We start from the raw sequence: 27,563 nt of genomic DNA, 5'->3' as shown, positions 1-27,563 counted from the left end.
GCAATAAGAACAGCTTTTTGCAGCAGTATTTTGCAAGTAATTCTTCCTTCCTCATTTCCTCCCAAACTCTTGCATAAACAGTATTGTATCCTAGTGACTAGCCATAAGCCTTAAAGGGAATTTGGTTGTATGATTCTGAGCAGATAATCTGCCCCCCATTTTTTCTGCCAAACGGGTGTCTAATTTACAGTCACAATTACCTCAATTGCATGCATAAATGAGCTAATGAAACACACAAATATGTAACTGGTCATAAATTGCCATTTCCATGTGCAATTGCAGTAATTGCATGCTCCTCATGATTTTGAAAATCAAGAACTTAATTTGATGCTAGTTCATGTTGTATAACAGTTATATTTAAAGATCAAGTTTATCACTCGGCAAATGCGGTAGTCTTTTTCTATTATGGTTAATTGGTGGATAACAGTGTTTAATATTGCAGGGGCTTCTCTTTGCTGATAAGCAGGCTTCAAACATTTCCTTCAAATAAGCAGGACTGCAAATCTATTTATATACCATATTGTGTCAGAATAACCACAGTTTTATACTTCTTTAAACAGTGTGTTTATAAAGCAATATTCATTTAAGATAAAAAAGATTTTGTGGAAAGAGATAATAAATCATATAACTATTTTTATCCAAATGTTCTGGTTCAAAATCATCACGTTACAGAAATATCTAATTAATTTAACTCTTTGTTTTAGTCATAGATTCTGCCAAAATCTAACTCTTATTTTTTCTTTCCAGATGCAGGCAAATCTTGCATCTCTTGTTACCTATTCTGCTGCTTTTCTCTTCTTTTTTTTCTCTCAGATTGCAATTGCTTTCTGGAGAACATAAGAACTATAAGAGAGATTAGCAAGTGCCATGGTGTGACTGAATGACTCCCAAATATTATATGAAAACTGCTATATAATTACATGAAAATACTCATGTGTTTTGTAGTATTAAATTGTATGATGTAGAGATCAAGAATGTATATTGCAGCAGTATTTCTAAGTCATTGGGCATAGGCCATTTTAAAATTAAAATGCCTATTTCAACCATTTTACTGATATGATTAGATTGTAAACAATACAATTCAATTGCATGGGTCATTTTTTAATCTTCTGAAGATAAGGTCTAACTCTGTATTTTTATTTCAGTGGTTTTAACAATAGGCATAGGGTTGATAAATGCAGAGCCAGAAATATTACATTTGTTATTGCAGATAATACACAGAAACATTACTGAATTAACAATATCTGAAAGAGTAATCCAAAGTATATTAAGAGGATAATGTTGATTATGTTTACAGTTAGATGGCAACTTATGGTTGAACACCATCCAAAGCATTTTACAGATTAGGCCTCGATCCTGTAATCTATTTCACTCAGGAAATCTCCTGAGCCATCTGTGGCACTACTACAAGGAATATTAAAGTCTCATCATGCAAATATGATTGTGCCATTCACATCCCAGGCCTAATCATTTGATCAGTTCTGTAATATAGATTATATTTATAAACAAAATCAGAACAGTGGCTCAAGTTAATGCGTAGAAGCCAGTAAAGGAGGAAAAACCTCAAACTTGCCTTCAATAGCTTCAGGCTTCTTTCTTGGACTGTGTTCTAGAAGAAGACGAGGTGGTACCATCTCCTTATGTCCTGCACATGAGTATACAGGTTAAGAAGCACAGACAATGTATTTGCTATCAGGCTGAGCAGATTCACTGGGAGGCTGAGCTCCCTTCAGAATTGTTCATGTTTAAAAGATTACACTGTGCATAAAAGCTATTTTCTTCCAGACACCATAAGAAAGAAATGTATTTCTCAAGAAATAATTTATTTTTAAGAAGCATATTTTAAATCCATGTAGTCCAAGTGATTCAAGCATATGCTGAAATGCTTACAGTTCTATTTTTCTTCATTAGACTAAAAAACTCTAAAGGGTAATACTTTGATAATAAGGTTACATATTCATGATGCCTCTTCTACAATAAAAGCTTATTTTCTTCTGTCAAACAAATAATCTTCCACTGTTCCCTCAAGTCCACTTATTATGAACTTCTTAAAACACCAGTAAAAATTATTATGTTTCTCATCCTTAAGGATTATTCTTAATTAGCCAATACCAACCAGGTCGTGTACTGTAAACACTGATGAGGTTCTGATGCCAGCTGCTGACTGAAACACCTCTACTCTCTCAGTGTTGAACTGTACTCATAGTATTGAACTGGGAGTTTCTGTACTGTCTTAGCCTATGTGCAGATACCATGCTCTATCCAATACATTTTTCCCTTCATTTCCCCGAAGACTCACAAACAGATCTATTGCGCTCATATTATTTATGCTTCTTTACTGCTTTATAACACCTGTTTGCAGTCTCCTTATTTCCTTTTAATTTCTTTCTCTGGCATTTATGCTCAGTAGCTATCATGTCATTGTCACTTGGAAAGCACAGTTTATTGTGACCTGTGAAATAAAATTAAGTAGTTAAATATAATACTGATTCAGTCACATGCACCAGCATACATTCACTGCACCAATCTACATGCAATCAAGCTGTTAAATCTCAGCTCCAGCTCCACATCAGAAAATCAAAGCCATGCCTCATGCTTGGTGATAGACTCAGAAGAGAAATTAAGATCTTAATGAGCCTTGGAAACTGCAGTATTACACTTATCCCTCTCATCTTACAAAGGTATGTATACTCATGGGGAATGCATGAGAAAAACATCATCTTGAAGACAGCAGTGGGATTTGAGCACCATAGTCTTAATGTTATTGCATCTCATCAGCATATGTACAGTTGCAGGCAAATAATTTGCAAACATGTAGTTTAATTCATCTGATAATTTATATAAAATATCATACACAGAGCTGCTCAGACTTGACTCACATGCCTGAACCACTGACAAAATGTTGACACATTGACAAAATCAATGCACTGAAGGCACTGTGCAACTAACGGTAGAAATCTTGTGTTTTACACATATTTCCTGTCTTGGCAATAATCACAACTGGATATTAACCAATCTCATGACAGAATGACTCCAGCCTTAAAATGAACAGTAGGCAAACTTCAGGAATCCAGATGTCTCACCGTGATTTTCCAAACACTTTATGTCTTAAAAAAAAATCACCTTGAAATTGCAAACTGAGCTAAAGAGATGCTGAATAACATTTGTTGCCAACCAGAATAGAAATGTTACATCCATAACCTCTGTCAACATACAGAAACTTCGTTAATTGAATTCCTAGTTCAGAATGAAAACAAAACCAGTATAAAAAATAATGAAGAAACGGTAAATAATCTTATTCTTTCCGCCAGTTTTGATTAAAATCCTAGACTAGGGTTTAGTTCTTTTTTTTCCCTTTGTTTTTGCCTAAATTATCCCTGGATGGAAAAAGTGATAAATTTTATAACTTGGACTAATTGTTTTGTGTGAAAGATGATAAAGGGCAGTGGCTGAGAATGTTGAGTACATCAGTAATGAAGAAGGATAGTCAATAATTTGGACTGCAGAGTGGTATCTACTGTGTGGGGCAATGATCTAACACCTCTAGGTCAAAGCATAGGCTGGCCCCATTATCTTCCTGTTCTTTGCTGTAGCAGCAGTTTTCTAATGATTGCGCCAGTGTTAGTATAATGCCAGTACAATACCACTTATTGCTAATGACTTGTCAAGTTCTATTTTATAGTTTTACAAGTTTTAAGCAAATCATTTATTTAATGCAAATTGACCACATGATCCAATATGAGAGTGTTTTAAACACCAAAAGCTTAAGCTTCGTAGATCAAAAACTTTCCCTTAGGCCAGAATGTTTGTTCTAAGCAGGTTCCCATCCACTCTGATAAAAGGCTTCTTTAATGTTCTCATGTGTTATTAAATGTCTCTCTATTCACTTTGATGGGAATGCAAAGGACAGTAGCTGAATAAATATTTTATCCATTCTTTTGATGAAATATGTGAAAGGGGATATCCTAAGTCAAATTTCTTTTCTCTTCCTTTTTCTCTCCTCTGTAAGTTGCAAAGCAGAAGTGGTTTTCTGCAGTACAGAGAACTCATAAATAGAAATGAGGAACTGGCCTCAGCAGATCAGACCATTAGGATTAATGGTGTCTACTATCTTAATTCCAGCAGTGGCCAGTTGGACGCATATCCATGATGTAAATGAGAAGAAGGCAAGATGTTTTAAATGATCCCAGTGGACAATCAGTTTAGCCCACGAATCATGCGAAGTCATTATCCATATTGGCACTACTATTATTGGACATACAGTTTTCTTGCTGCTTTAAAAATGCAGCCACAGAAGAGCACTGAAATGTAGTGTCTGTGTATTTATTTGTTTTTCATTTCAAAAGTTGACTTTATTTTTCTACTATGAGATAAGCTGAAAAAGTTCATTTGACTTGATTTTGGTTTTTTTTTTTTTTGTGGGTTTTTTTGTTTGTTTGGTTGTTTTTTTAATTAGGGTTTGCGTGTTCCGAAAGATGTAGTTGCAAACACGAAAATGTGTATACATTTCTATGCCTAATCTTTCCATGCAGTTGTGCTACAGAGACCTACTTCATATATGATATAGTAAACAGCTATCTGACAACACGTTACAGCTGATGGAAACTGAAATAATGAAATGTTTTGACTTTAAGCTCATGGGACTATGCTCATCAGGAGAGAATGTGTCATGTTAAGGCATGAGTACCTTCTCCACTGCCTGAAAGGAAAGAAATATGCTGCAAAGATGAGTAGAAGGTTTAAGACACTAGATGGTAACATGAATACTTCATTGAAAATAAGCTACAGTCCTCAAGCTCTGTGAAACTTCTGTCATCAGTGTTTATTAAATCACTTGAGATGTCATGAAGAAATTCATTCTGACTTGCTTTATGAATATTTTAGATTTTATATTACATGATAAGGAATACAAGACAATCTTTAATTACCTTATTTTCTCAGTCTAGGAAGTCTCTTTCTACATGTGTCAAAAATGTCATGTCTAAGCATTGAGGATAAATTGATTTCTTGTGATAACAGCAAATCATGTGGGCTTTCTTTCTTCCCTGATGTGCCCAGTTCAATTTTTCTGCAATGACCCTAACTGACATAGATAAAGTCTCTAAATTTATCTTTCTAAATCAGTTAATGGGATAAAAGAAAATACTTCTGAAATTATTCTAAAATTATATTTATTATTACACAACTAAAGGCATTGTAGACAGCTGAATATTCCAGTTGGATATGGGGAGAAATAATGCCACCACAGAAAGCAATGTGTGGAAACACCATTCCTGTGAGTGTGTACTTCCTCATATCCATATCCCAGTTAATAGTGGGAATCCTACAATCCAACAGCACCAACATTTTTTTACGGTGTCTCTCAAATAGCACAGCAAAATGTCTTCAGAAAAATCTCATTCTGCCCAGATGTGACATCTTTCCTTAATAATAGCGATTATTGAAATAAAGAAAGTGTGCTCTTCGTGGAGTCATTCGTTATGAAGCATAAAATCAAATAAAATCTTACATGAAGCTTGGAACAAGACATGGATCAACAGAAGGAGGTAAGGCTGCCAAATATGCTTTTAGAAGATTGAAATCTTAATGGAGTCCCACCATCTGTCCAGGCTTCCAGTTTTGACATGTAAGTTACTTGAAGTTAAAGATGAGCCTCTCCCTTATCAGTTGTTACTCTTCAGATATTAGACTGTTACTATTCTAAGCATTTCTATGCTTAGAATGTGTGCATGAAAAACTAAGAGCAAACTATTTTTCATGGACAATTGCTGAGCATCAAGAGGTGAAATTGTGTAACTATTTTGAACAATGTAAATGCTCATTTTTGGGAAAGGAATGAATTGAAATACAGGTGTCCCAAACAGCCAATCTTCCTAAGGAACACATCATAGCACAATGGTTTTAGGTAGGCTAGTAATAAACTAAACGGTGCCTGGGGATGTTACTGGGCTCTGGAATTCAGACATACATATCCTGCAACATTTTTTTGAATAGCCTCTGACAATTTTGACCTTGTACAAAGTAGTAATGTCTCAAAAAATTAATTGGCTTAGTTCAGGAGTTAGGCAGCCCATATTGACATTGAGGAACTATAACGGATGTGGATCACTGTGACAAAAGGAATCACATTCAGAAAATGGTTGAGTTGATCTTGATGTACTAATCCAAATGTAGCCCACACATCTTAAAAGTGATAACAAAAATGTGTTACATGGAAATAAATATTTTAAACAGGGTCTTAATGACCTATTTTGAACACAATTTTTGGCAGTGGCAGTTGGAATTAATGGATAATAAAATGAGGCTTTTAAGGATGTCTATTCTAGTAGCCAACATATATTGCCATTTTTAAATTACATTCAGATTCTGGTTCCCTATTAAATGGATAAATGCCCAGCATACAGTGAAACTCTCATTTTGCATGAGGTTGATATTACCTAAGGAAAAACACTGCTATAGTATATGCAGTGATTCCCAGTAGCAATACAATCCTTTAAATTTTCATATTCTGTCACACTGGCTATCAAATAGTCACTATTACGATGCATAAGAAAAGAAGAAAAGGAGACATTACTTGGATAATGCCCAATCTATTTATATGTTCCACTTGGGCTTAAAATAGACTAAAAAATCACAAATAATACTGGTTTTCTACATAGTGCCTAACTTATGTATACAGCATGTTATTGAGAGATTCTCCTCCCTCAACGCACAGACAACAAAACAAACCAACAAATAACCCAGCCACCTTGGGAGGCCATCCATCTATCAAGCTAAAAGCAAGTAGGTTAATAGTGAAGGTGTAGGAAGGATGGATTCAGACTGATAATCTAAACACTCTTTTGAATGGAGTAGGGGAAAAGGTTAACTTTTCCTTCTCAAGACACTGAGCAAAAAGTACCAGTAACTTGATAGTCTTCTATTTTTAATACATAGAGATTTCAGTGCATCCTTTCTTTTTGATGATGCATTCTTACATGTATTTATATATTTATACCTATATAATATACACCATACATATGTGCATGCAGGAACATGTGTCTACATATGCATGCACATGTATACACAAATACACATAGATATTTATGTAATGAAGTTTCTGAACAGAAAGTGCTTTTTCTAGCCCTGCTTTATTTGGTAACTGAACAGGTGCGAGATTCTATTGCAACAGATTCCTGGAGGTTGTGTGAACATCAGTTTGTTGGTATGTTTGCACTCAACCACCAAACCCAATTAAAGTCACAGCTGGGAATTTGTTTGATATTGTTTTCTTCTCCTGTGGGTTTGTATCTCACACAATGCAAGTGTGCATAACAAGTGTACAAATTAGGCAGACAAGAAAGGCAGGAGAACATCTACGAGTAGGATTTTTTTTTGTTTTAACCTACAGCTGATGCTATTGGTCCCAACCAGAAATATATGCAATGTATCTTAGCTACATGACAGAACTGCACAGTGAAATCCATTTAAAACAATGTATCTGTCAATAATTATTTTCCAGACATTTTTACCATATTGAGGCTCCAAACTCCCTCTTTAGCTCAACCCATATCTTGTGAAAGCTGTTTTGATTTTTGTGTTCAGAAGATTGAAGTCATTAAGGCGTTAAAAGTTAAGATTTAACAGTTTTGTCATTTCACATTAAGTAAGAAGTCACACAGCCTTTCCTGACATTAAAAGAAAACCAAATTGGAAACAATTGAAAATTTAATTGAGTTGTCTCCACTTCCTCCCATTATCTATCACACGTATTCAGCAGGTAAAAACATTCCTGCATGTTATGTTTAGAAGTATTGAAAGACATCTCAAAGAAGCAGGTCCTAGGACAGTGAAAATGATGGGTTATTGCATGGAATTTATTGGTTATTATAGTTATTGTTACATACTGGAGTGCAAAAGGCCTGTAAAAGCAGATTATAAAATGAAGACATATTCAGCCTTCCTTTGTCTCCCCAAATAACCTTTAATAAATTGGTATCATATACAATAGTCCCTAGCGTAATTAACATGAATATCAGGAGTCAGTATAGATGTATACTTTTCACAATATGAGGTATCCATAGGAAAATAATTCAAACAGAGAAAAGAAAACACTGCAATTAAGTACTTGCTGCTAACAATTAAACAGAATGGAAGGGACTGATAAGCTTTATGATGAAAGGTAATAGATGCTGCCTATGCCATGGGAACACTGCTCAGTAATTTTTGAGTTATTTGTATCTCATTTATCTGTACTTTGCATCACTTCAACTGTCATTAGTTCAACTACATCTCAGAAGTGTTCAGTGCTGTAAGTCAGAAAAGCTATCTAGATACTGCTTCAACAATGCTAAAACTCTATGTTGTTTTCCAGAAAGAGTGCATATGCCAGGTCTTGCTAAGCAAAAATGGCTTAACATTGATAAAATCAAATTACAGGCACTATAATCTCTCACAATTAGAGATATTTGTAGATAGTGAATATGTTTAATACAGAAATCACTAGAAGTCCAGCTGAATCCAAATAGCTGTGACTACAAGCCATGAAGATTTTCACCTCCTAATCCTCTTGCCAGAATGAAACAAGAAGTTAATGTTACCTGTCTTGCATATACTTGACAATCACTTAAGAGAGTGAATCTATAACCATTTTTATGAAGTTAGAATTTCAGTAATGCAGTTTGAAGTTAGAGGGAAAAGAACTGAGAGATTTTATTAGATCAAATATCAGGAGTAGGGCCCAAAAGTACGGAGGTGTTGGCTACTAACTCCTGTTCCTCACTCCCACTGAAATCAATAACAGCTATGTATTAGGTTGGCATTAAGTCTTTAATACCTTTGAAGGTTAGGTTCTGTGTAATTAAGAAATTCCGATAGTCTTCTCTTTCTTCTAAAAGTGTCATGGATGTAATATTTTTGGGAATTGCAAAATTATGACACAGTGATAGTAAAAAAATACTGATATTTGAGGCTAAAATTTACACCTCTTAAAACATATGGTGATGTTAGGTTTGATGCAAAACTCCTCACCATCTGTGGTTTCTACAGCAAGACAGGATATATGGCCTGAACTGTTTCAGTTTGAAACAATTTCAGCTAAAGCTGCTGGTTTTGCATAAAGGGTAAGAAGAATCATGAGAAATACTGATACAAAAAACCTAATATTGAAGGTGAGAATTACATTAAACCAACCACATTTTGGTAACTTCTGATTCTTTCTTCCCTTTCCCTTTCCCAGGAAATATCCTCTTTCTTATAAAGAAGTTATTTTTAGGACAGAGCCTTGTGATTCACTGTCATGAGTTCCAATGCTTGTGCTCAAGGTCTCCTCTATGATTTTTGGGAAACTGACTTAACTTACCATGCTTTTCTATTCCACTATAAATAGATAGAACAGTAATTTTCTGAAAAATAAATAAATAATTAAATGTTGCAAGCATATAGCAACTAAAAATCCAAAGCTTAAATTCTATGAAAATGGAATCTGTACAGACCGGGCCTTTGTTCTGATGCTAAAATTATTTAGGCTTCTTTTGTTTGGCACATTGGGACAGGGAATGCCCTCCTCCCTATTTATTCAAGAAAATATTTCTCTCTAGATTTCTTTCTTTTCCCCTTCCCTCACTCCCCAAACACTATAGCAATACTGTTATTGCTATTCCTACTTTTCAGAGTGGCACTGCTGGTTTCTTGGCTGAGCCAACAGCTTCTCCTCATAATACTATTTGTAAATACATGTCATTTCAAGTCTTCATTTGAGGGAAATCCTTGCTTGCACTTTCCTGAATGTATATAGGCTCTTTCACAACCAGACGTTTAAAAGTTAACTTTTAGACTGTTAAATCTAGGTAAGTCACCCGAGGGATCCATTTATAGTCAATGGAGAGAAATTGGTACCTTCAAAGGGTGATTTATCTTTTCTATCTTAGGCATCTTTTTTGGGATGAAATTGTCCTCTGGAGACCTCCATTTCATACCATTGGCTATAAAGACAGCTAAAGGTTACAGTTTGGAAATTAACTTTTGGGTATCTAAGTGAGGTGCAATGAATTGCAAACATCTCATTTTGCAGTTCTACATCAAAATGATACTACATGCCACCAAAATATTCCAGGACTAAAATCAAAAGCCACGCATTATTTTTCACACTGTAACTGCTGCCTAGTAACACAGTGCTCCCCAAACCCTGAGCAATTATATGAATGAATATCACACACAGAGAAAGGATTTTGCTGTCAAGCTTAACTAAAAAAGATAAAAAAAAGTTAAAAGCATTGTTTAAGTTTAATGTGTGTGGGCATTGAATGCCTTTTAAACACTACGTGCTATTTACTCTGTCAGATAATACTGATTGTATTGAAGGGCAAAGTGAAAGAAGAGGAAGGAAAGTGAAGTATCAGAGGGAAGAAGAGTGTTTCCTGATGAAGAAAAAATAAATTAGTTTTGACTCATTCTATGTATATATATGTCAGTTAGTTACCATGTCTTGTTTGACAAGGCAGATATATGCAGAAAGAAAACTGACAGCAAAAGTGCCTGACCAGAGAATGGAGAAAGCCATGGACCTGCCACAGCTGACTGTCACAGTGGCTGTGGACTAGATGCAGAAAAAAGTGGATGTAAGCAAGGCAGGGAGAGCTCATGCTCCCTAGGTCACAGCTGAACATTCCTCTGCCCTCTGCATTGTGTGCTTTCACAGCAGAAGTGAAGAATTACTGCTAAGCTGGAAATGTTTCATGATGGAATATATCTTGTCAAAGCATTTGTAGATCTTGTCTACGCTCTAATTATCTGTGTGATATGGTGACCAGGTACTGTTTCTGTCATTAAATCTCAGCTTCATAATTTTTTCCAGCAGTAACAACAGATAATCTGTATTTGGATGAGGAGAATAAATTCTCTAGTCCCACAATGGAACTATAGGTTTTGCCTTGTTAATGAAAAGTTTCGAAGAAAACTGGAAGCCCTTCAGTACACATTTTTCCTCCTTCATTACGTTTCAGTATATTCAGCATCAGGAGGTGTTTAAAGGCACATTTGCATAGATCTCAGCTATTTTTCTTTCTATTAAAGTTGAGAGAGATTCATTGTATGGTAGTTAACTTCCCTAAGACTGTTTCAGGAGTATATTCTAAAGGCAATGTATTCATTAGCTCACTTACATATATTCATTTAGAAATACATATATTTTAGATATACAACCTGTGCTTATGCAGCTAACTGAAGGAGAAGACTGGGGATCGTCATGTCTCGTCAAAGACAGATGTTTGCTTGCAACCCATGTAAGGTTCCTAGTTTTCTGAAATGATTGGCATGTAAAATGCAGTTGGCTGGCTGATTTAAGCAACTCCATGGTGGCCTTTATGTTTTCCCAGCTTTTGTGTAAGAAGATTAGTCAGTTGATTAAGGTCTCCAGAGACTATTAGGTTGATAAGTGCTTAAAATAAAGATTCTGTACTGCTCAGTGTTACACCACCAAAATCTTTCTGTGGTCAAGCTTGCTTTCCAATAGTAGAAAATGACAAAACCAAGAGGTACATACATGTGAACCCATGCAGAAAATCCTACACTCTTTTTGATGATACTATTTGCTAACAGGACGTTGCTGAGCAGGTTTTCAAACCTGTGAAACAAATAAGTCAAGCCTTTTAATGAGTCCCACTTTCAGCTAGTTTAGGAATACAGAGTATTTGAAAGGGAAGGACTGAAGGGGACAAATTTTAAATGACCAACACAAAATATCTTTCTAAGTGTTGGAAATGGCTGAAACATGTTGTCTAAACCAATAGTCCTTACCACAAGAATAATCTGTCATGGCAAGTTTTGAACTCTACCAGCTGAACTTTGGCAGAGCTATATGTAGCTGACTCCAGTGCTAGTCTTTTCTACCAACACTGGTAGAAACAACAATAATCCGATCTTAGTTCTATTGACAATTGTATGCCATCCCTTTAAATAAGTAATCCCATGTATGTTTGAAATAGAAATACTGTCAGCAAAATCTGCAACATACATAATCATTGTCTAGGTTCTTTTGCAATATACTGATTTTTAAAAGGTAATAAATCTAGGCTTTGAAAAGAGGCTCTTTCTTTTGAGAATTGTGTTTTTCCCTGTACTTGAATCCATCCAAGCTCTAAGAAAGAAACATGCTTTTATAGGCTGACATTTGAAACTTGTTTTTTAGGTTTCTGAGTTGTTTCCTTCCTAACTATGCCTCAAAAATATGGACAAAACTACTTTTGGCTTAAATAATTTTCTGCAAATATTTTTCATATTGAATTCACTTCTGACAGTGATACGGTACTGAAGAAGGGTTGTGTAGCTCTATAATGTTTCAATTTTTTAACCTACTTGAAATAATATCAGTATTTGTTGCAATAATTCTAACTGGAAATCACTTATGACAATGAGCCATTAAATGTAATAACTATTTTACAAGGTCACTGCTTAAACTTATTTAAGCCTTTTGAATATGGAACTCTGTTTATTATTAGCTCTTTTTTTCCATTTAACTTTTGCCTTTATTTTCTAAATAGCTTACTTTTCAAAACTAAAGCAGTTGAGTCTTTTGATGATCCTCCACAACACACCTAGCTTTTTTCAGACATTGTTAATGAATCTTTTGAAATAACCCTTCATTTTGAAACTTGATTATTGAACTATATGATATGGTCATAATATGAAATAGCAGTAATAAAATATAATACAAGTGTGAGAACACTTTTGTTAGTCTAGTCTCTCTGCCTTTACAGATTAGATATTAGTTTATTTCAATTAAAATCAAGGATTTAGATTCATTTAACCAGAACAGTTTTTTGCTTTCTTTGGTATCACATAAGTCTGACTCTTCAGAGTGGCTTGTAGTGAAATATCAAAGAAAGAGATCCATTCTCCTCTACAGAAGCAGAATACCACACATTCCCTGGGTCCTGAGAGAGTGAAAGTAGTTTTAATTTTTTTTTGGCAAAGTAACAATAAAGTGCCATAAGAGTGTTGACAGATGCAGCTTTGTGTGCCAGCATCTGGCTCTGATTCATGGTGGGATGATATAAACAGGGAATAATGGTTAGTTGTTTTGCCTCTGTGGGATGGTGTCAGGATTGTGTGCTGATAACATCCCCATTAAGAGATCAATGCCATTTCAGAGTTTGACCAAACAGACCCAGCTTGTGGAGTCATAGACAAGAACCTAATTAAAATAACATCAGTGGATGTCTTCTCATGGTTTATATAGCTGAATAGAAATGTAAAGAAACAATATTTAAACTCCAAATGACAGCCAAAACTATTGCAACAATTGCACATTAATAAATTAGTTAGAAATTTTTCTATAATTAAAACGTATTTTTCAGTTTCTCATACATATATTTAAAATTGCTTTTCATTACTTCTTTCCTATCAGACTGTTTGAAAAGCATTTGGAACTCTCCCAGGACATTACTAGAGGAATAAAAGCTTCTGTCATTCAATCATTTCCATTTATGTCATCAGCAGAAACGAATGCGTCGACAAGTGTTTCATCACATGAAAAAGTTTTTTTATGAACTGATGAACAATTAACTGCCAACTCCAAAGACGAATCCAGATGAGCCTCTGCAAATTTTGGGGTACAATACTGCCCTCAGAGGGAGAAGACTTGTTAGGTACATTTTCTGTTTAAAAACTAAACCTAGAAAAGTTTCACAGCTCCCAAATGCTCCATTTAGTATTTCACTAAAACAAATATCTAGTTTGCTTGTTTTCTGTTATAGGGGAGAGGGCTATTGAGTAGGTAGGATCAGAAAGCAAGTCTCCATAGAAAAAAGTAATATTCTCTAGTGTTCTTTCTCAAATGGGAAATCTTGTAACTTGGTCCACAGTTTTTCATGCTGAATTTCTCCAAACATTTTATATATATTTATATATACATAATGTTATTTCCTTATTCATTATGACTGATTTTTTTTTTTTTTTTTTTATTGCACCACATCAAATATATCCCCAGAGAAACTACACCGGTATCAAAGTTGTCCCCATATTGTAACAAGGTAAGTTACACCCTGTCATTGGCATATCCAAGACACATCCTAGTCTTTAATCAAGTAGGAGTGACACTTAAAAATAGTTCAAGAGCCTAAAGCATTTTGTTATCTGAACAGCAGAGGGCAAGTATTTAAGTCCAGTGCTGCAGCCCACCCACAGCAAATACAGGCATATTTAATTTCTTAATGCTTATTTATCTAATATGCTAAAATCACTTAATGCTCTCAGGCTTTTTGCACTAATATACTCCATGATCTTGCAGTATTGATGCACTTTTATACCAGTATCTCTATAAATCTCTTTGGATGTTAAATGGCAAGTATCATACTGACAATGTCTTGGAATTCTCTTACCACACTGAGTAATAATAATCCCTGTTCTTTGACGGAATACTTCTTGACAATGGAACAGAAGAGACAAGCCTTGGAAGAACATTGTAGAGATGAAGGACATTCAGTCTGCCACTTCTTTGCAGGCCCAAGTAGACTGTAGGCTTCCCTGTGTACTCTCACTGCAATTTGCCTGAATTTCTTGTCACAGTTTGTTTTCTTTTTTCATGAGCATATGTGCAAAGGGTGAGGCATCAATGATGCCTTAATGAGAAAGTGGGATGACTGTTTTACCGTATAGGTTACACTCTTGCCATGTAAATGTGCCAGAAATCCTGATGGATTTCTCCAAGGCAAATATTTTTTCAACAGTATAAGATTATAAAAATAACCTACATCACTTTGTAGACACTTGGACCCTGGCATGGAAATATACAGTAAACATATGAGGGTAAATTGATGAAAGGAAATGGTATGGCCACACTTGTTTGCAGTCTAGCTATTATTTGAAACAGTCATGTAGGGCTATAAGCTTCACAGGGTGATTGGGTGCTTCAGTGCAAAGTTTTTACAACGGCTAAATTGACAGTAATATCACATCTGGGCTTCCACTGTCTTTGTTGTCAGGTAACTGTAAAGATCATCCAGTAGAAAGTCCAGTGTACTGTGAAATATGAGACATTATCTAAAAATAGAACACACTAAAAAAACTATGCATGTAAAATAATCTTCCGATCGATGAAAATAAAAGCAAAACCTGACCATGAATATGCAGTATGCCTGTGAGAAACAAGGGTGCCATGTTATGACCAAATGCCCAAGAGATGCTTATCATTCTTAATTCAGCATTATGTAGCAACCACAACCACATGCTGAGGTGGGCGTACGAAAAGACAGGCATGCAAGAATTCACTTTAGGTAGCTGCAAATAAAAAAAGGCATTCTGTTTGAAGAATTCCTTGATCTGCCAAAGTAGTTTGGGAAACGTAAAGCAAGCTGGCAAACACTGCAGGGAAATCAGGGGAGGAGTGTTAAAACAGGAGTATGCACAGGGGGAATAAAGCACAGTAGATCCAGTTATCTTGGAGAAACATGTGCTACAGGCTTCAAAGAGTGACCGAACAGTGTCCCTGAAATCCAACCACATGGGTGAGGATTTCAAACTCTCTAAGGGCAAAAAAATAGTTATGAAAATCAGGTTAAAGGTTTTTACGAAAATAGAACCTTTTCTCCTACCAATAAAATATATATAAAAAATTATGAGTAATAACACTAGAAATATTACTCAGAAAAAAAATCAGGAATATCGAATAAGTTATCAAATACACAGCACAGACTATATCCATGAAACTAGACAAATGAAAGTTAGTGGCCTTCTGTATCAGAAAGGCTATCTTGGAACTCAGAAATAGCAGTGCCAGTAGAAGAATCGAGGTGCCAGTCAGAATCAATGTGTCTCAGCATCTCTTAAAAAGAGAACTGTCCTCTTCTGGTCTTAAAGTTCTAGAAGTAAAAGTTGGAAAATAAAGCCTGGAAGAAATGCATATTAATTCTTCTTTTACAGGGGGCCAAAAGGAGTACAAAGCAATTTGGGCAAGAGTGATTTGTTAATGCTGAGCTGTACTGCCCATACTTGGCTGAGAAACTATAGGCTGGAGATAAATAAGTTCAGAAAATCTATCCTTTGGAGGAAAAGTAGTTCAGCAGTCCCTCTTGAGAAACTGTCACTTATCACATGCATGTTAGACAGAAAGTAAAAAATATTCTCAACCTCCATACTTCATCAGATAAGGTCAGAAAGCCATTTTTTATACTGTATACAGTAGATCTCAAGAGGGTTATCTATAAATGTCTCAGTAGAATTCAGGGTAGGTCTCTGTTGCAGTCATGATACTAATGAGATGGATTTCTGGTTTAGCAAAACCTACTTGAGTTTATGGCTAGAACTCCACTGGCATCTGTAGTAGAGAGCTGAGAACCTCAGATACCTTTCTTTTGTAAAAAGTATTAGAAGTCTTAGAAGGTAATGGATATTGATATAATTATTGTGATTTACAGGAGAATTTGCATGAAATCAGTCAGTATCAGGGACAAATGCTGGCCAGAGAAACAAGAAAACCAGTTAATGCTTCATGAAGCAGCTTAGCAAGAATTCTCCCTTCTCTGGCTTTCTATGAATTCTCTGTGTAGTTTACATACCCAGTGACACACAAAACCTTTAGTGAATGAGGTTGAATATTTCAGCCTCATTTGTTAAAACCAACACAAAGGCATTAAGTGAACTCCAATAGACTGTTCAGGTGTCTGTCAAAATGTATTAGTACATATTTTGAAAAGTTTATCTAATTAATAAAACCCAAGGATGAGAGTTTAACTTTTATATTATTTGATCACACTTTGCTATAAATTCTTGCATAAAATGTATATAAACCTAAAAAAATCTAATGTTACCAGTAATTAATATGAATTTTTAAATAATACAAATATTCCAAAAAATACTATCAAAGAATAAATACTGAATGGTATTGTTATTACTAAGATATTGTGCCTAAGGAATCTAATGAGTGGGACAGTGCTCTTATAAACTCAAGAAAACAGAAATTAATATATGGTGTAAACAACCCTATAGGAAGCAAATACACCCATATAAAGGAATTTTCTATGAGAAAAATGTGGGTTTTCTACTTCATAAATGGCAATATTGGGACTGATAGAAATGATTCCTGGTTTGAAAATATTGTGGTGTCAGGGTGACTGTAATTAATTTCCTTAGCTGAATTGCACTCAGATCTCTTTGTTTGGACAATGTAATTTACCATAAAATATATAAACTGATAAAAGGATAAAATATAGCGGATTTTAAAGCTAATTTGTTATTAAGGTTATTAAAGGGACTTGGTGTGCCGGTGTCTCCCCCACATTTATCTATTCAAGAAAATGAATTACAGTAATATTTCAGTTCACAAAAGGCATTGTGAAATGAGCAAGTTGCCTGAGAAAGGCAGGAACAAGCACTAACTGAGCAGTGTTTCTGGCACTCTGCTCAATGACGGCTACAAAGAGCACTGAGCTGGGCATACCTAGCGTTTACCTTCCTTCTCAGAGACATGGGCTGGATGTTTCAGCATTGCCTTCCACAGCTTGTGGGTTGACTAAAGCATGTTTTGAAGGCAATGTTGTATTTTACCTCCCACAAAAAGGTATCAGGCTCCATAACAACAATCATTCACCACATTTAACTTCAGGTGTTGACAAATGACTTAGCCGGTCAAAAAGCAGTTGCTTTACAGGTAGAGCCACAGGTGGGCTTTAGGAGACTAACTTAAGGGTCTGTCCGCTTCCTTTTCACCTACAAATCAGATGATTTAAGCTGCTTTATGATATATTTCCAAGTTCTGCGGTCTCAGGTTCTCACCCTAGCTGTTCACCTGGAAGGCCAGCTGACCACTAAAAATTTTTCAGCTGTTTAACCTGTGATTTGTTAGCACAACTGTGTTGTAGCACACTGAAATGACACAAGGCAAACATTGGGAGGCAGAAGCAGACATGTCTTTTGTATTCTGAAATTTGAGTCACTACAGACTTCCCTTTCCATCTCCCTGCTCCCCTTCATGGCCTTCCCAGTTTCCTTGTAGCTGGAAAGGTCAAAACAGAAAAGCAATTCTCTCCAAAACTTCCTTCCCACAGCATATCTGCTCTGCCTTACAAGTGTCAAACAGCCCAGGGAGCCATCTGGAAAAAAGGGCTCTGACATACGTCAAAGCTGCTTGCAAATGTCAGGAGAACTATAAGAGAGATCTTGACGATCTCCATGGAAGTTTTTGCGTTGTGATTTATTAATGGTACAGCTCTGTAAAGCCAGAAACTGGGTGAATCACATCTGGTGCAGGGGGTTATTTTTTAAATCAAAGTGTAACTAAAGGTCTCTGGAAGGATTTGCTAACCTTTCTCCCACGCTGAGCCTAGACCACTCCCTCTGTTTATAACTGGCTGTCTTTAAAAGTCCTAGAGGTGATACCATACTTTGCTCTTTCTTAGTGGAATCTCCTGTCTCTCTGTGTCACTCTTCAAGAGTAAGCCACATAAACCCTCTCCCTCTAAAATCCCAGGCTCGTTTTCCCTCCACAAAAATCTGTGCCTTCCTCCTCATTTTGAGTCTCTGTTTCTCAGCTACATCCTTAGGACTTCCCAGCTACTGATTGGACCTGACATGTCAAGAGAGGACCTAAGCCACAAGGCAGAGATAAGAAAACACATTCAATTCATAGGAGTACTGGTGGAGAGCTTCTTGAGCACGTAACTGACTAAAAGATTCTAAGGCTTAGTGCATCCTTAAATATTCTACCCTTGACTCTTTTCATAAATATAATTGCTTATTCATAGGATTATGTCCTCTCTATAGTATGTCCTCTCTATAGTATGTCCTCTTGCACCAGATTTCAGAAGTTCAAAAGGAAGAGTGTCTATTAAATAAGGTCAGGGTAGATTGACTTAATATTATGAGATGATGCTTAGTCATCATCAGTAGCTTTTTTTGGCTAAGAATTAAGTGTCTGTTAGAACAGATGAGCATGGAGATGTGGGAAGACAGAAGGTAAAGCACAGAAGTGATGGATCAGCTAAGATAGCTTATATACTAAAAGCAACAGAGGCAGCTCTAGTTTTGAAGCATTCTGGCATTAAGGCTTGTTATTTGTGGGGAAAAAAACCAATAGGCTATTAACAATACGATCCTTTCTCTTGCATCTCAGCCAAAAAAAACATAGAAAATTTTAGCAATTTCTATAGCCTTACATTGACCCTACTTTTAACATAACCTTAATTTTATTTCATGCATTGTAGACAGAAAATTAAAAGCTTTAATAATACAGCCATTAGCTTTTATGCTTTATTAAAACTATTTGCACACTCTTAGTTGCACTTGTGAGACCTTTCAACAATACAAAACACACTTTCAATACACGAAGAAGCAGAAACTCTCAGGGGAACAGAAGAATATTAGAACAGAGTTCAATGATGTAGGAAAGTACCTGGATAAAAATCCCCTTGCGCAAACATGTCAATCACATAGCGACAGAATGCATATTGATCTAACAGAGCAAAAAGGGGAAAAAAAAAAGAGTAATGAAGAAAGCAAATTTAAAATGTTTCTACTTAACAGTGAAGATAAAGCTTAGCAATGCAAAGACACATTTCAGGGACAGTCTTATTTATGTTTGGGAATTTTTTCCTGGCCTTCAGGTAATTCACATGTTCTTAAAGAGACAGCTTATGGTCCAGATCTAATTCAAGCCTCCCAGCCAAGAACGCCAGAGCTACCAGCACCCCAGAGGTACCAACCCCCCCCTTGGGTGGGCAGGGCGCAGCATGCCCTGGGGCAGCAGTGTGCAGCCTTGGCTTTGGCACATGTCCTGACCCCAGCCAGGAGTACTGTGCAAACTGCGGCTTGGCCACAGGTTGCAAAGACTTTTTCTCATCCTTGGAGATCCATTTCAAATAGTCGCAGTGAGGTGATAGAAAAATTCAATAAAGATTTATATCACAGCATTTTGTTAATATTGTTTTAACGGTTTAATCAATATACACATTTAGTGAATGGGAATATAAAGACAATTCTGTGTACTTACACTTCTGTAGCAATGAGATTTTCCATATAATTTTATCATTTCACCATAGAATTGTTTTCCAGAAACTAATCTTTACATATATATATATAAAATATATTAAATCTGTGTGTGTGTATATATATTAAAACTATTCTATTCAGAAATTAAGGCTTCTGAATCTAAATGAAACTGATTTCAGAAACGTTGATTGTCTATTGATTTCTCTTATACCTAAGCAGAGCTGAAGACCTTAAAAAAAATTCTAACATTAAGAATGGTGAAGAAAAGTTACTAGTTGCAACTGAGTGCAAAAGAATTGCAATATTATTGCTGGATTCTCCAGCTGGCCAGAAAAAAAGCACATTGACCCACTGGACTCTGAGGGCCATTAGCTTTGAAAGTTAACATTGATGACTAAGTGCCAGCTCTGTTTAGCTGTTAGCTCCCAACTGTTCTTGAGTCAAGCGTATTCATCTGTCCATCCTAGACTGTTCTAGCACAGTTCCAAGACTACAGAAGTTACACCTCTTCCCATCTCCACCTCCTGTTTCATTTCTTTCCTACTCACCTACAAAGCCACTTACTTTCTTTTTGACAACTTCAAAACAAAGTTATGCAGACTTTGGAATACTTAAGATTGTTAAAATGGCATCACATATTTAAATGCAAAATGCTGTTTCCAAGTATATAACTCTCATTGTATTGTTTGTTTTCTTACATATTTCATGGAGCATCAGTATTAGTTGGTGCTGAGGCATTTATGTGATTGCTGCTCTGTTATGGTGACTGCCATAGAAGTTCTGGGTGGGCAACGGCAGCTTTCAAGTCACGTTTTCCTATGCAGTTATAGAAATTAGGAAAGGATTTACAAGCTCAGCAAATATCTAGTTGTTTTTACTACTTGATAAGATAGTGTCATGGTTTAACCCTGGCTGGCAACCAATTTGAAGCCAGGAGAGTCCATGCATCTAGTTGCTGTTACAGGGGTGGTGAGGGTAGTACTAGTCAGCATTGTAGAACCTGGGGTAAACCTTTCAGGATAGACGCAGGGCTGTGGCTATGAACACTGCTTTTAAAACCTTTAATGACTATTCATGATAGTATCTACTTTCATATTTAGGAATTAAAATTTTCATTATGACTGGCTCCAGCTTTGGATTCCATTCTTCAGGAATCTAAAGACTTTCACTGCAATCTGCCCTAAGTCTATGTGCTAATTTTCTGAAAAAAAGTAGCAGCATATCTGTGAAAAAACAAGTATGTACAAATCTGTATTCTCAGTAAGCCCATCTAAAGCCACTGAGGTCAGCAAAGTGTTTGCACTAGCTTCAATGCAGTTGCAAAAAGGGCCTGAGTCAGTATTAAAAAATAAAATGGACTGATATCAATTCTTTAGCCCAGAAAGTGAATGTCAGGACACAGCTTTTGCCCGCAAAGCCAAGTTTTCCTTACCCTTCTTTTGCCAAAACAAGCTGCCTTCATCCATGCTGCCCTCTGGAAAGAACCCCTGGACCATTTTGGGGCACTGTACAAAAGACTGCTAGATGGCATGGGCCAAAACTATGTCAGGAGACATAAGCTGTACGGACAGTCACAGGACACAGTGCAAACCTGTGCTGGTTCTACTTAGGTTATGACAGACATAGCCTAAGGCTTAGCAGCTCACATGATCTCATTGATATTAAAATAATTCATTCTTCAAACACAGTAGTATAGACCAGGATTAAAATTGAAAATTGACTGTGTGTGTTTGAGTTGTTGGTTGTTGTGGTTCTTTTTGTTTGTTTATTTGGTATGATATTTTGTGTTTTTGTTTGTTTGAGGATATTTTTTTTAAAGTACTTTGAATGAACTTAATTAAAAAAAAGCCTTAATCTTCATTTTACCTGAGAACAAAACCTTTGTATTAATTTTCTCCTCAGAGGATTTCTTTAGTAACTCAACCCCTCAAAACAGGGATTTATATATACAAAAATTGAAGGCAGAATGTTAAAATCCGAATTAAAAAAATAACATTTTACTGTATATGAAATAGTAAGGTGCACTGAAACATCCCATTGAAGTCCATGGGAATTCTGCCAATCATCAAAGATTGGTACCTAGGAATTTTAAATGAATATGATTTTCCAAATGTCTCTTCATGGCTAAAAATTCATTTTAATTTAAACTCTATTGTTAAAAATAGAATGTTACGCTATAGTTTTCACCTTCTAACTCTGTAATAGTGGCACAAACATTTATCTGAGTAGTAATAAATCCTGTCAAAGTCTGGGACTAAATTCTTACTGAGAAAAACAGTCATAGATATTTCTATCATTGGACCTCATGTGATTTACCCTGGGAGATGACCTATCTTTCTTGATTTTAATTTGAGTAAGGAGTAATGCAACAGCAGGGAAATCATAACAACTCTGCTGTGATTACTGTTATATTTTCCACATTGTGGCTGAAAAGCTGTCAGAATTACTCCCTTGAGCAAGGAAAAGTAAGGACTGCAGGATCAGGAAATCTTGGTAAAACTGGAATGACTTCAAAATTATGTTCACCTTGGGTCACAGTGGGACTGAAATATAGCACTGAATTTTCTGAGAGTATCCAGCTGGGCAGCAGCAGCTTACGGTGGAAAAAGGAAGGATGAAAGTAGAAAAGGCAGTTTTCACTGGACATGTGTAACCCTATCTGCAGTGATAAGGGCAGTTGAAGAGGCTCCTTCCTTCCTCCACTCCAGCTGCTCATTCCCACTTTCACCTGCCAGGGTTCAGTGCACAGTCACTGGGGTCATACACTAAAGCAAACTTACAAAGTGATTTGTTAATGTTTGATGTTGAGATGGATCATTTTGCTAATATTTATCAGCTAAAGGGGGAAAAATCCCACAAAAACCAAACCAAGAAAGAAATACCCAACACCACTCTATTGTTCTTTATAATCTTTGACCCCTACTTACTTAAAATACTTTGCTATCAGGGAGTGAAGTGCCTCATCTGCACACCATTGCATTTTGAGAGCCTTATCCTGAACAGTACGGAGTGGATCCCACTGTGCACTGAAACTCTGTCAGAGCAAACAAAAACTGAAAAAAATCTGCACCTCCTAAGAGGAGCTCAAAAATTTGCTGAACTTTCCCCTTGGTCACAGAAATCAGCATGAAAAACACTACTTTGATTTTATGCTTCAAAGGCTCCAATATTTCAAGTGAAAACCAGTATTAACTAGAATACAAATAAATGTTAAAAAAATACTAGTTCAACACACTATGCATGTCAGAAAGGGGTCTATATCTCAGAATCTCCCAGATTTCCAGAAACATATAATTTAGGCAACTCCTAAGGAGTCCAAAGCTAATGGTTATGAAATTCTGAGAGAATCTGCTCAGGCAGATTCAGGTATGCAGGCAGGGATGGCTGCTTTGATGCTCAGGCATAACAATTTGTCGGCGGTTATCAGCTGAAAGGATCAAATAGGGGCGCCACGCAACACTGAACTGCCTCTATTAATGTCAGAATCATCCTGTGCCTGCAGTGTGGCAGTTTGTACAGAGATCCAGGTCCTGTTGCCTTCACTCGTACAAAATTGTACCTAACACCATGGAAGAGCCACAGGGAAATGAGGGAACTGGTCAGAGCAATTTGGGTGTGGAAGAACCCAGGCTGGCTCTGTCAAAGGGGAGCATATAGCTAATACCTCAGTTTGGTGTTGATGCATGTTGATTCTTTGTTTTATCATTTAATTTCTTTCTTCCACCAGGGCAAATGCCATTATGGCATTTCATTCCTTCTTAGGAGAAATTTGGAGGGTGTTCCAATCAAATTATGTCAGGTGGGCTTATCACTGTGTCATGCAATACCTGACAACATGACAATGCCTCATATAATCTGATGCAAGACAAATTACTACATTCCCTTTCCTCTGCTCCTACTTTCCTTGTTGTTATAGAGGACATATGCAGATGTGGAAATAAAACAAAATTCCCAACAAGTCATTGGACAGTGTATTTTCCAAAATACAGTGCACTACATCAGATGCTACTGTGCAAATCTATGAAGACTCAGGCATATCTGAAGAGAAATTGGTCCTTGGTAAAGAAGGATTTAAACCAAAATGAATCTTTAGCCATGACAGTTAGAATATTCTATAGATTAAACGTCTTTTATTCTTGATAGTCTCTTCCTAGCAGTGTGAGATTCATCTGGGATTTATTTGCACTGCACTTTTGCTTTTCATCGGTGAACTTTGGTCCTTGCCATCTTTAACTCCATTCTCTCTGCTTTTTCCCTGCTACGTTTTTAAGATCTTCATCTGTTTCCTCCTGGATTTGTTTACCTTTCTTTTCCGATTTAGTTACAGTCTGAAGAGCTTTTTCCTCCTTAACTTTCGGTTTGGCCTTTATTAGCCCAACTTCTGTTGTTTTAGTCTCCATCTGCTTGACCTTCTCAGCTGTCTTTGTGTCTCCTTTTCCATCCTTCACTTCCTTTTTAACTTTTGCTTCCACTTTAGTGCTCTTTACTTTCTTCTCCTCTGCAGGTAATAAAGAAAAAGCTTTCAGTGTCATTCTTCCCCTGCCCAGCAATACTTAATACCATTTATTTTACTTTGTGCTAATACTAATGAGTGTTTATTTGTTATTAACTCTTTGCTCAGATCTGATGAAAACTGTAATCCCCCAAAATCAGACTGATTTAGACAGAATTATGAGATGCAAGCATGTTTTGTCTTCAGTCCTGCACCAAATGTTTGACGGATATTTAATATAGTGGGCTACGGCAAATAATACTAAATATTTCTAATGACAATATGATAACTTTTATGGTATAAACTAGGGAGACAAATGTTGGTCATTAAGCAGACAAATATGGAACATACTTCCAGGATAAATCTGAGTAACTTTAGACTTCAGAGGTGAGAACTAAACTGTTGCAAGCTACAAAAGTAGTTGATTTAAAGTGTGGCTATTTATGAAGGTTGCTTTTATTTGCTGATTCTAGGTCTCTGCCCAAGAAGTCTTGAGTTCTTGAGTCTCTCTCTACACCAGTTCCCCAGGTTGAAAGACTGGTCTGAGACAGGCCAACTCATGATGTGTCCTGCGGCAGAGTGAGAAGGTTTCCAAGGAGAATTACCAAATTGTACATACCAGTGGATGAAGCTACACAGTTTGGTGAGACCAGGAGTATTCCTTCTGCTCATATGTATGAGCAGCTTTTTCTCATCTGAGACACAGATGCTGGTAATATGGGTGTTTCTCATTCACTTCAGTGGAAAGTCCAACAGTAGTTTAAAATGCCACTGAATATGGTTTAATCTGTCTAGTGTGATGTTCATACTACTGTGTTCTTCATAGCTCTGTTTCCATCCTTGAAGCAAAACTTGTATGCTACAAAATCTGTCTTCTGCAAAGCTCTAGACTTGTATTTCCATTAAACCACTGGGTGACTAGACTGATTTTATCAATACGTAAACTGAATAGTTCTACCTATTCTAAAACAGAATACAGATATTTATATAAGGGCATTCCTACTTCCCAACAAAGCCACAACATGACCAAGTCTAGGGGGCTAGTGAAGAAAGAATTTCCTTAACCAGTTGTAGTGAAAGCGTGTATGTAGGATCATTTACAGATCAGCCTATTTCTTTTTCAGGGAAATGGTGGTTCATACCTTTAATTCTCATCTTTGAATTTTCAACAGGATTTAAAAGGGATCATGCATAGATCTAAACTCTGAAAGTTCTAAAGACAATTTAATTCAAATTATGTTTTAATTTCATTATAGTGTCATGTATCTGATTTTTCATACACATTATATTACCTGCTCCAATAAAATAAAGTTTATGAATTTTAATGTGAATTCTGGTAAAAAATGTAGTATAAATAAATAAATAAATACCTTTGGGAGGAGGTTTCTTTTCAGCTTTTTCATGTCTTTCAGGTTTGTCCTTTTGAATTACTAGAAATGAGTACAATTGCATATTAGGGGAAAAAAAGAGAAACTCACAAAGAATGAAAAAATATTTTTAAAAACATAACAACATCACTGGAGGTTTCACATTTCTTCATGATTCATGTTTTTCAGTTTGCAAAATTCTTGCTTCTTTTCTTAGGTTCACACGCTGGGGTAAAAAGCTTCAAAACTGCTGCTGAGACTCACCTAACCAGAAGACAAGCCAGTCACACAGATCTGAAGCTTTGTAGGGAATGTTTATACTGTGTATTTCAGATGACATAAAATTGCTCAGCTCAAGCTCCGAGCAGACACGAGCTTGATCTTCCTGTGCTCCAGCCAACAGGAAGCCATGCAGCTACATTTGTCTTACAAAAAAGCATTTTTCTTAGCTTGGGCTCACTGTCACACAAACACAGCCACAAGCCTGGTGCTCACTTCAGAGCCTAGCTCAAGTGAGTTCATGTCTGCACAGTATACACTGTGTAAACAAGCGCTGCCTTGTCCCTGAAAGGCTGTCAGAATTTTATGCAGAGACTTCTATCTTGCCTGTCTTGGTTGCTGTCCAGACACATTGCTGGAACAAAACAGCCTTGAGAGTTAATTACACTTCTTTCAAGTGATAACTACATAATAGTAACATTTCTCTAACTGAATTCCAGGCTGGAATTGCTGCCTGTATGAGCCATGATTGAAATTTAGACTTGTTTTGCTTTTTTTTAAGATAGCCGTTTCTTAGATGATACGTTTAAATAGCATTAATATCACTGAAGCTTTCTGGAGCCTTTAACAGGGAGAGAGGAAGAAACCTAAGTCTTTTTATCGAGCATAGAGAAAACCTGCTGACTGTGAGGGGAAATAGCTGCCTGATTTTCAGCACAACTGGACCTGAGCATCCTCATTTCCTAGGGACTGCAGTGGTTGACACAGCACTGCTGGCAGCCGATCCATTTTAGAGCAAACCCCAGACAGGAGGGAGGTGAGCCTGGCAATGGAGAGCTCAGCAGCACACTGCTGGCAGATAGATATGTGCCTTTGGGAGCGCTCAGGGCAAGACGTGCCCTGTAGTGCACTGAGTCCACCCACAGGGACTTGCATGGCATGGGAACTATTTAAGAGAGGGTGGTATGTCTATATGTCACACTGCAGCAGCAAATCTCCTTAGCTACGCAGTGGTCAAATTTTTCATAGAATTTTCCAGCCAGTGAGTGGAGTCATGGCTGCTATTAAACACATTAAAGCTCTAAGTGATTATTTGGTTAGCTACCAGAAGATAAATGTGTAAACAGGCTGGCTTCTCATTAGGAATTTTTCAGTGATACTTGGAAGTTATTTGCTTTTCAAATTACACAGACTTTGTGGCCATTTATTTTCTCTGGATTACTTCAGTGTGATTTCAGTTTAATAAAAAAAAAATCCTACACTTTCAAGTTATACAATGACAGTAGAAAAAAATGACATAACTTCACTTTAAAAGAGAGACTCAACAATGGTTACCTTTCAAAATCTTTTAAGGCTTTAAGTTTTCATTCCACTTTTTCTCTTTCTTCACTCCTACTTCCTGCTTTACGTTTTTCCTTAGAGTAAAACTGAGTTCAATAAAGACTGATTTGTACTTTTGAATCTATATTGTCTAAACAGATTCAAATTAAACCTGGTTAATTCATGTGTTCCATCATCATGGGATT

At 36.4% G+C, this 27,563-nt stretch overlaps 1 protein-coding gene across 1 annotated transcript; it reads right to left on the bottom strand.

Annotated features, from left to right (window-relative positions):
• Positions 1–1,529: 1,529 nt before the first annotated feature.
• On the bottom strand, positions 1,530–25,903 carry LOC121090123 (triadin-like). Its single transcript, XM_040598261.1, has 4 exons — positions 25,822–25,903; positions 24,263–24,457; positions 19,364–19,423; positions 1,530–1,645 (listed from the first exon to the last, which is right to left on the bottom strand). Exons 1-4 carry the CDS (start codon positions 25,901–25,903, stop codon positions 1,530–1,532), a joined length of 453 nt encoding a protein of 150 aa, XP_040454195.1.
• Positions 25,904–27,563: the final 1,660 nt, after the last annotated feature.

Source organism: Falco naumanni, chromosome 6 (assembly GCF_017639655.2).
Source record: "Falco naumanni isolate bFalNau1 chromosome 6, bFalNau1.pat, whole genome shotgun sequence".
Taxonomy (NCBI): Eukaryota; Metazoa; Chordata; class Aves; order Falconiformes; family Falconidae; genus Falco; species Falco naumanni.
Note: the sequence above shows the minus strand (reverse complement) of the source record. Positions and strands in the feature narration are given on the sequence as shown.

Excerpts from the sequence above, each read along its gene's own strand:
- LOC121090123 (XM_040598261.1), bottom strand. The coding sequence starts at position 25,903 with ATGCAATTGTACTCATTTCTAGTAATTCAAAAGGACAAACCTGAAAGA. Across the intron at positions 24,458-25,821 it reads AAAGAAACCTCCTCCCAAAG|AGGAGAAGAAAGTAAAGAGC; the intron begins GTATTTATTTAT and ends TATTACCTGCAG. Across the intron at positions 1,646-19,363 it reads GCAAGGGGATTTTTATCCAG|GACATAAGGAGATGGTACCA; the intron begins GTACTTTCCTAC and ends ACTCATGTGCAG.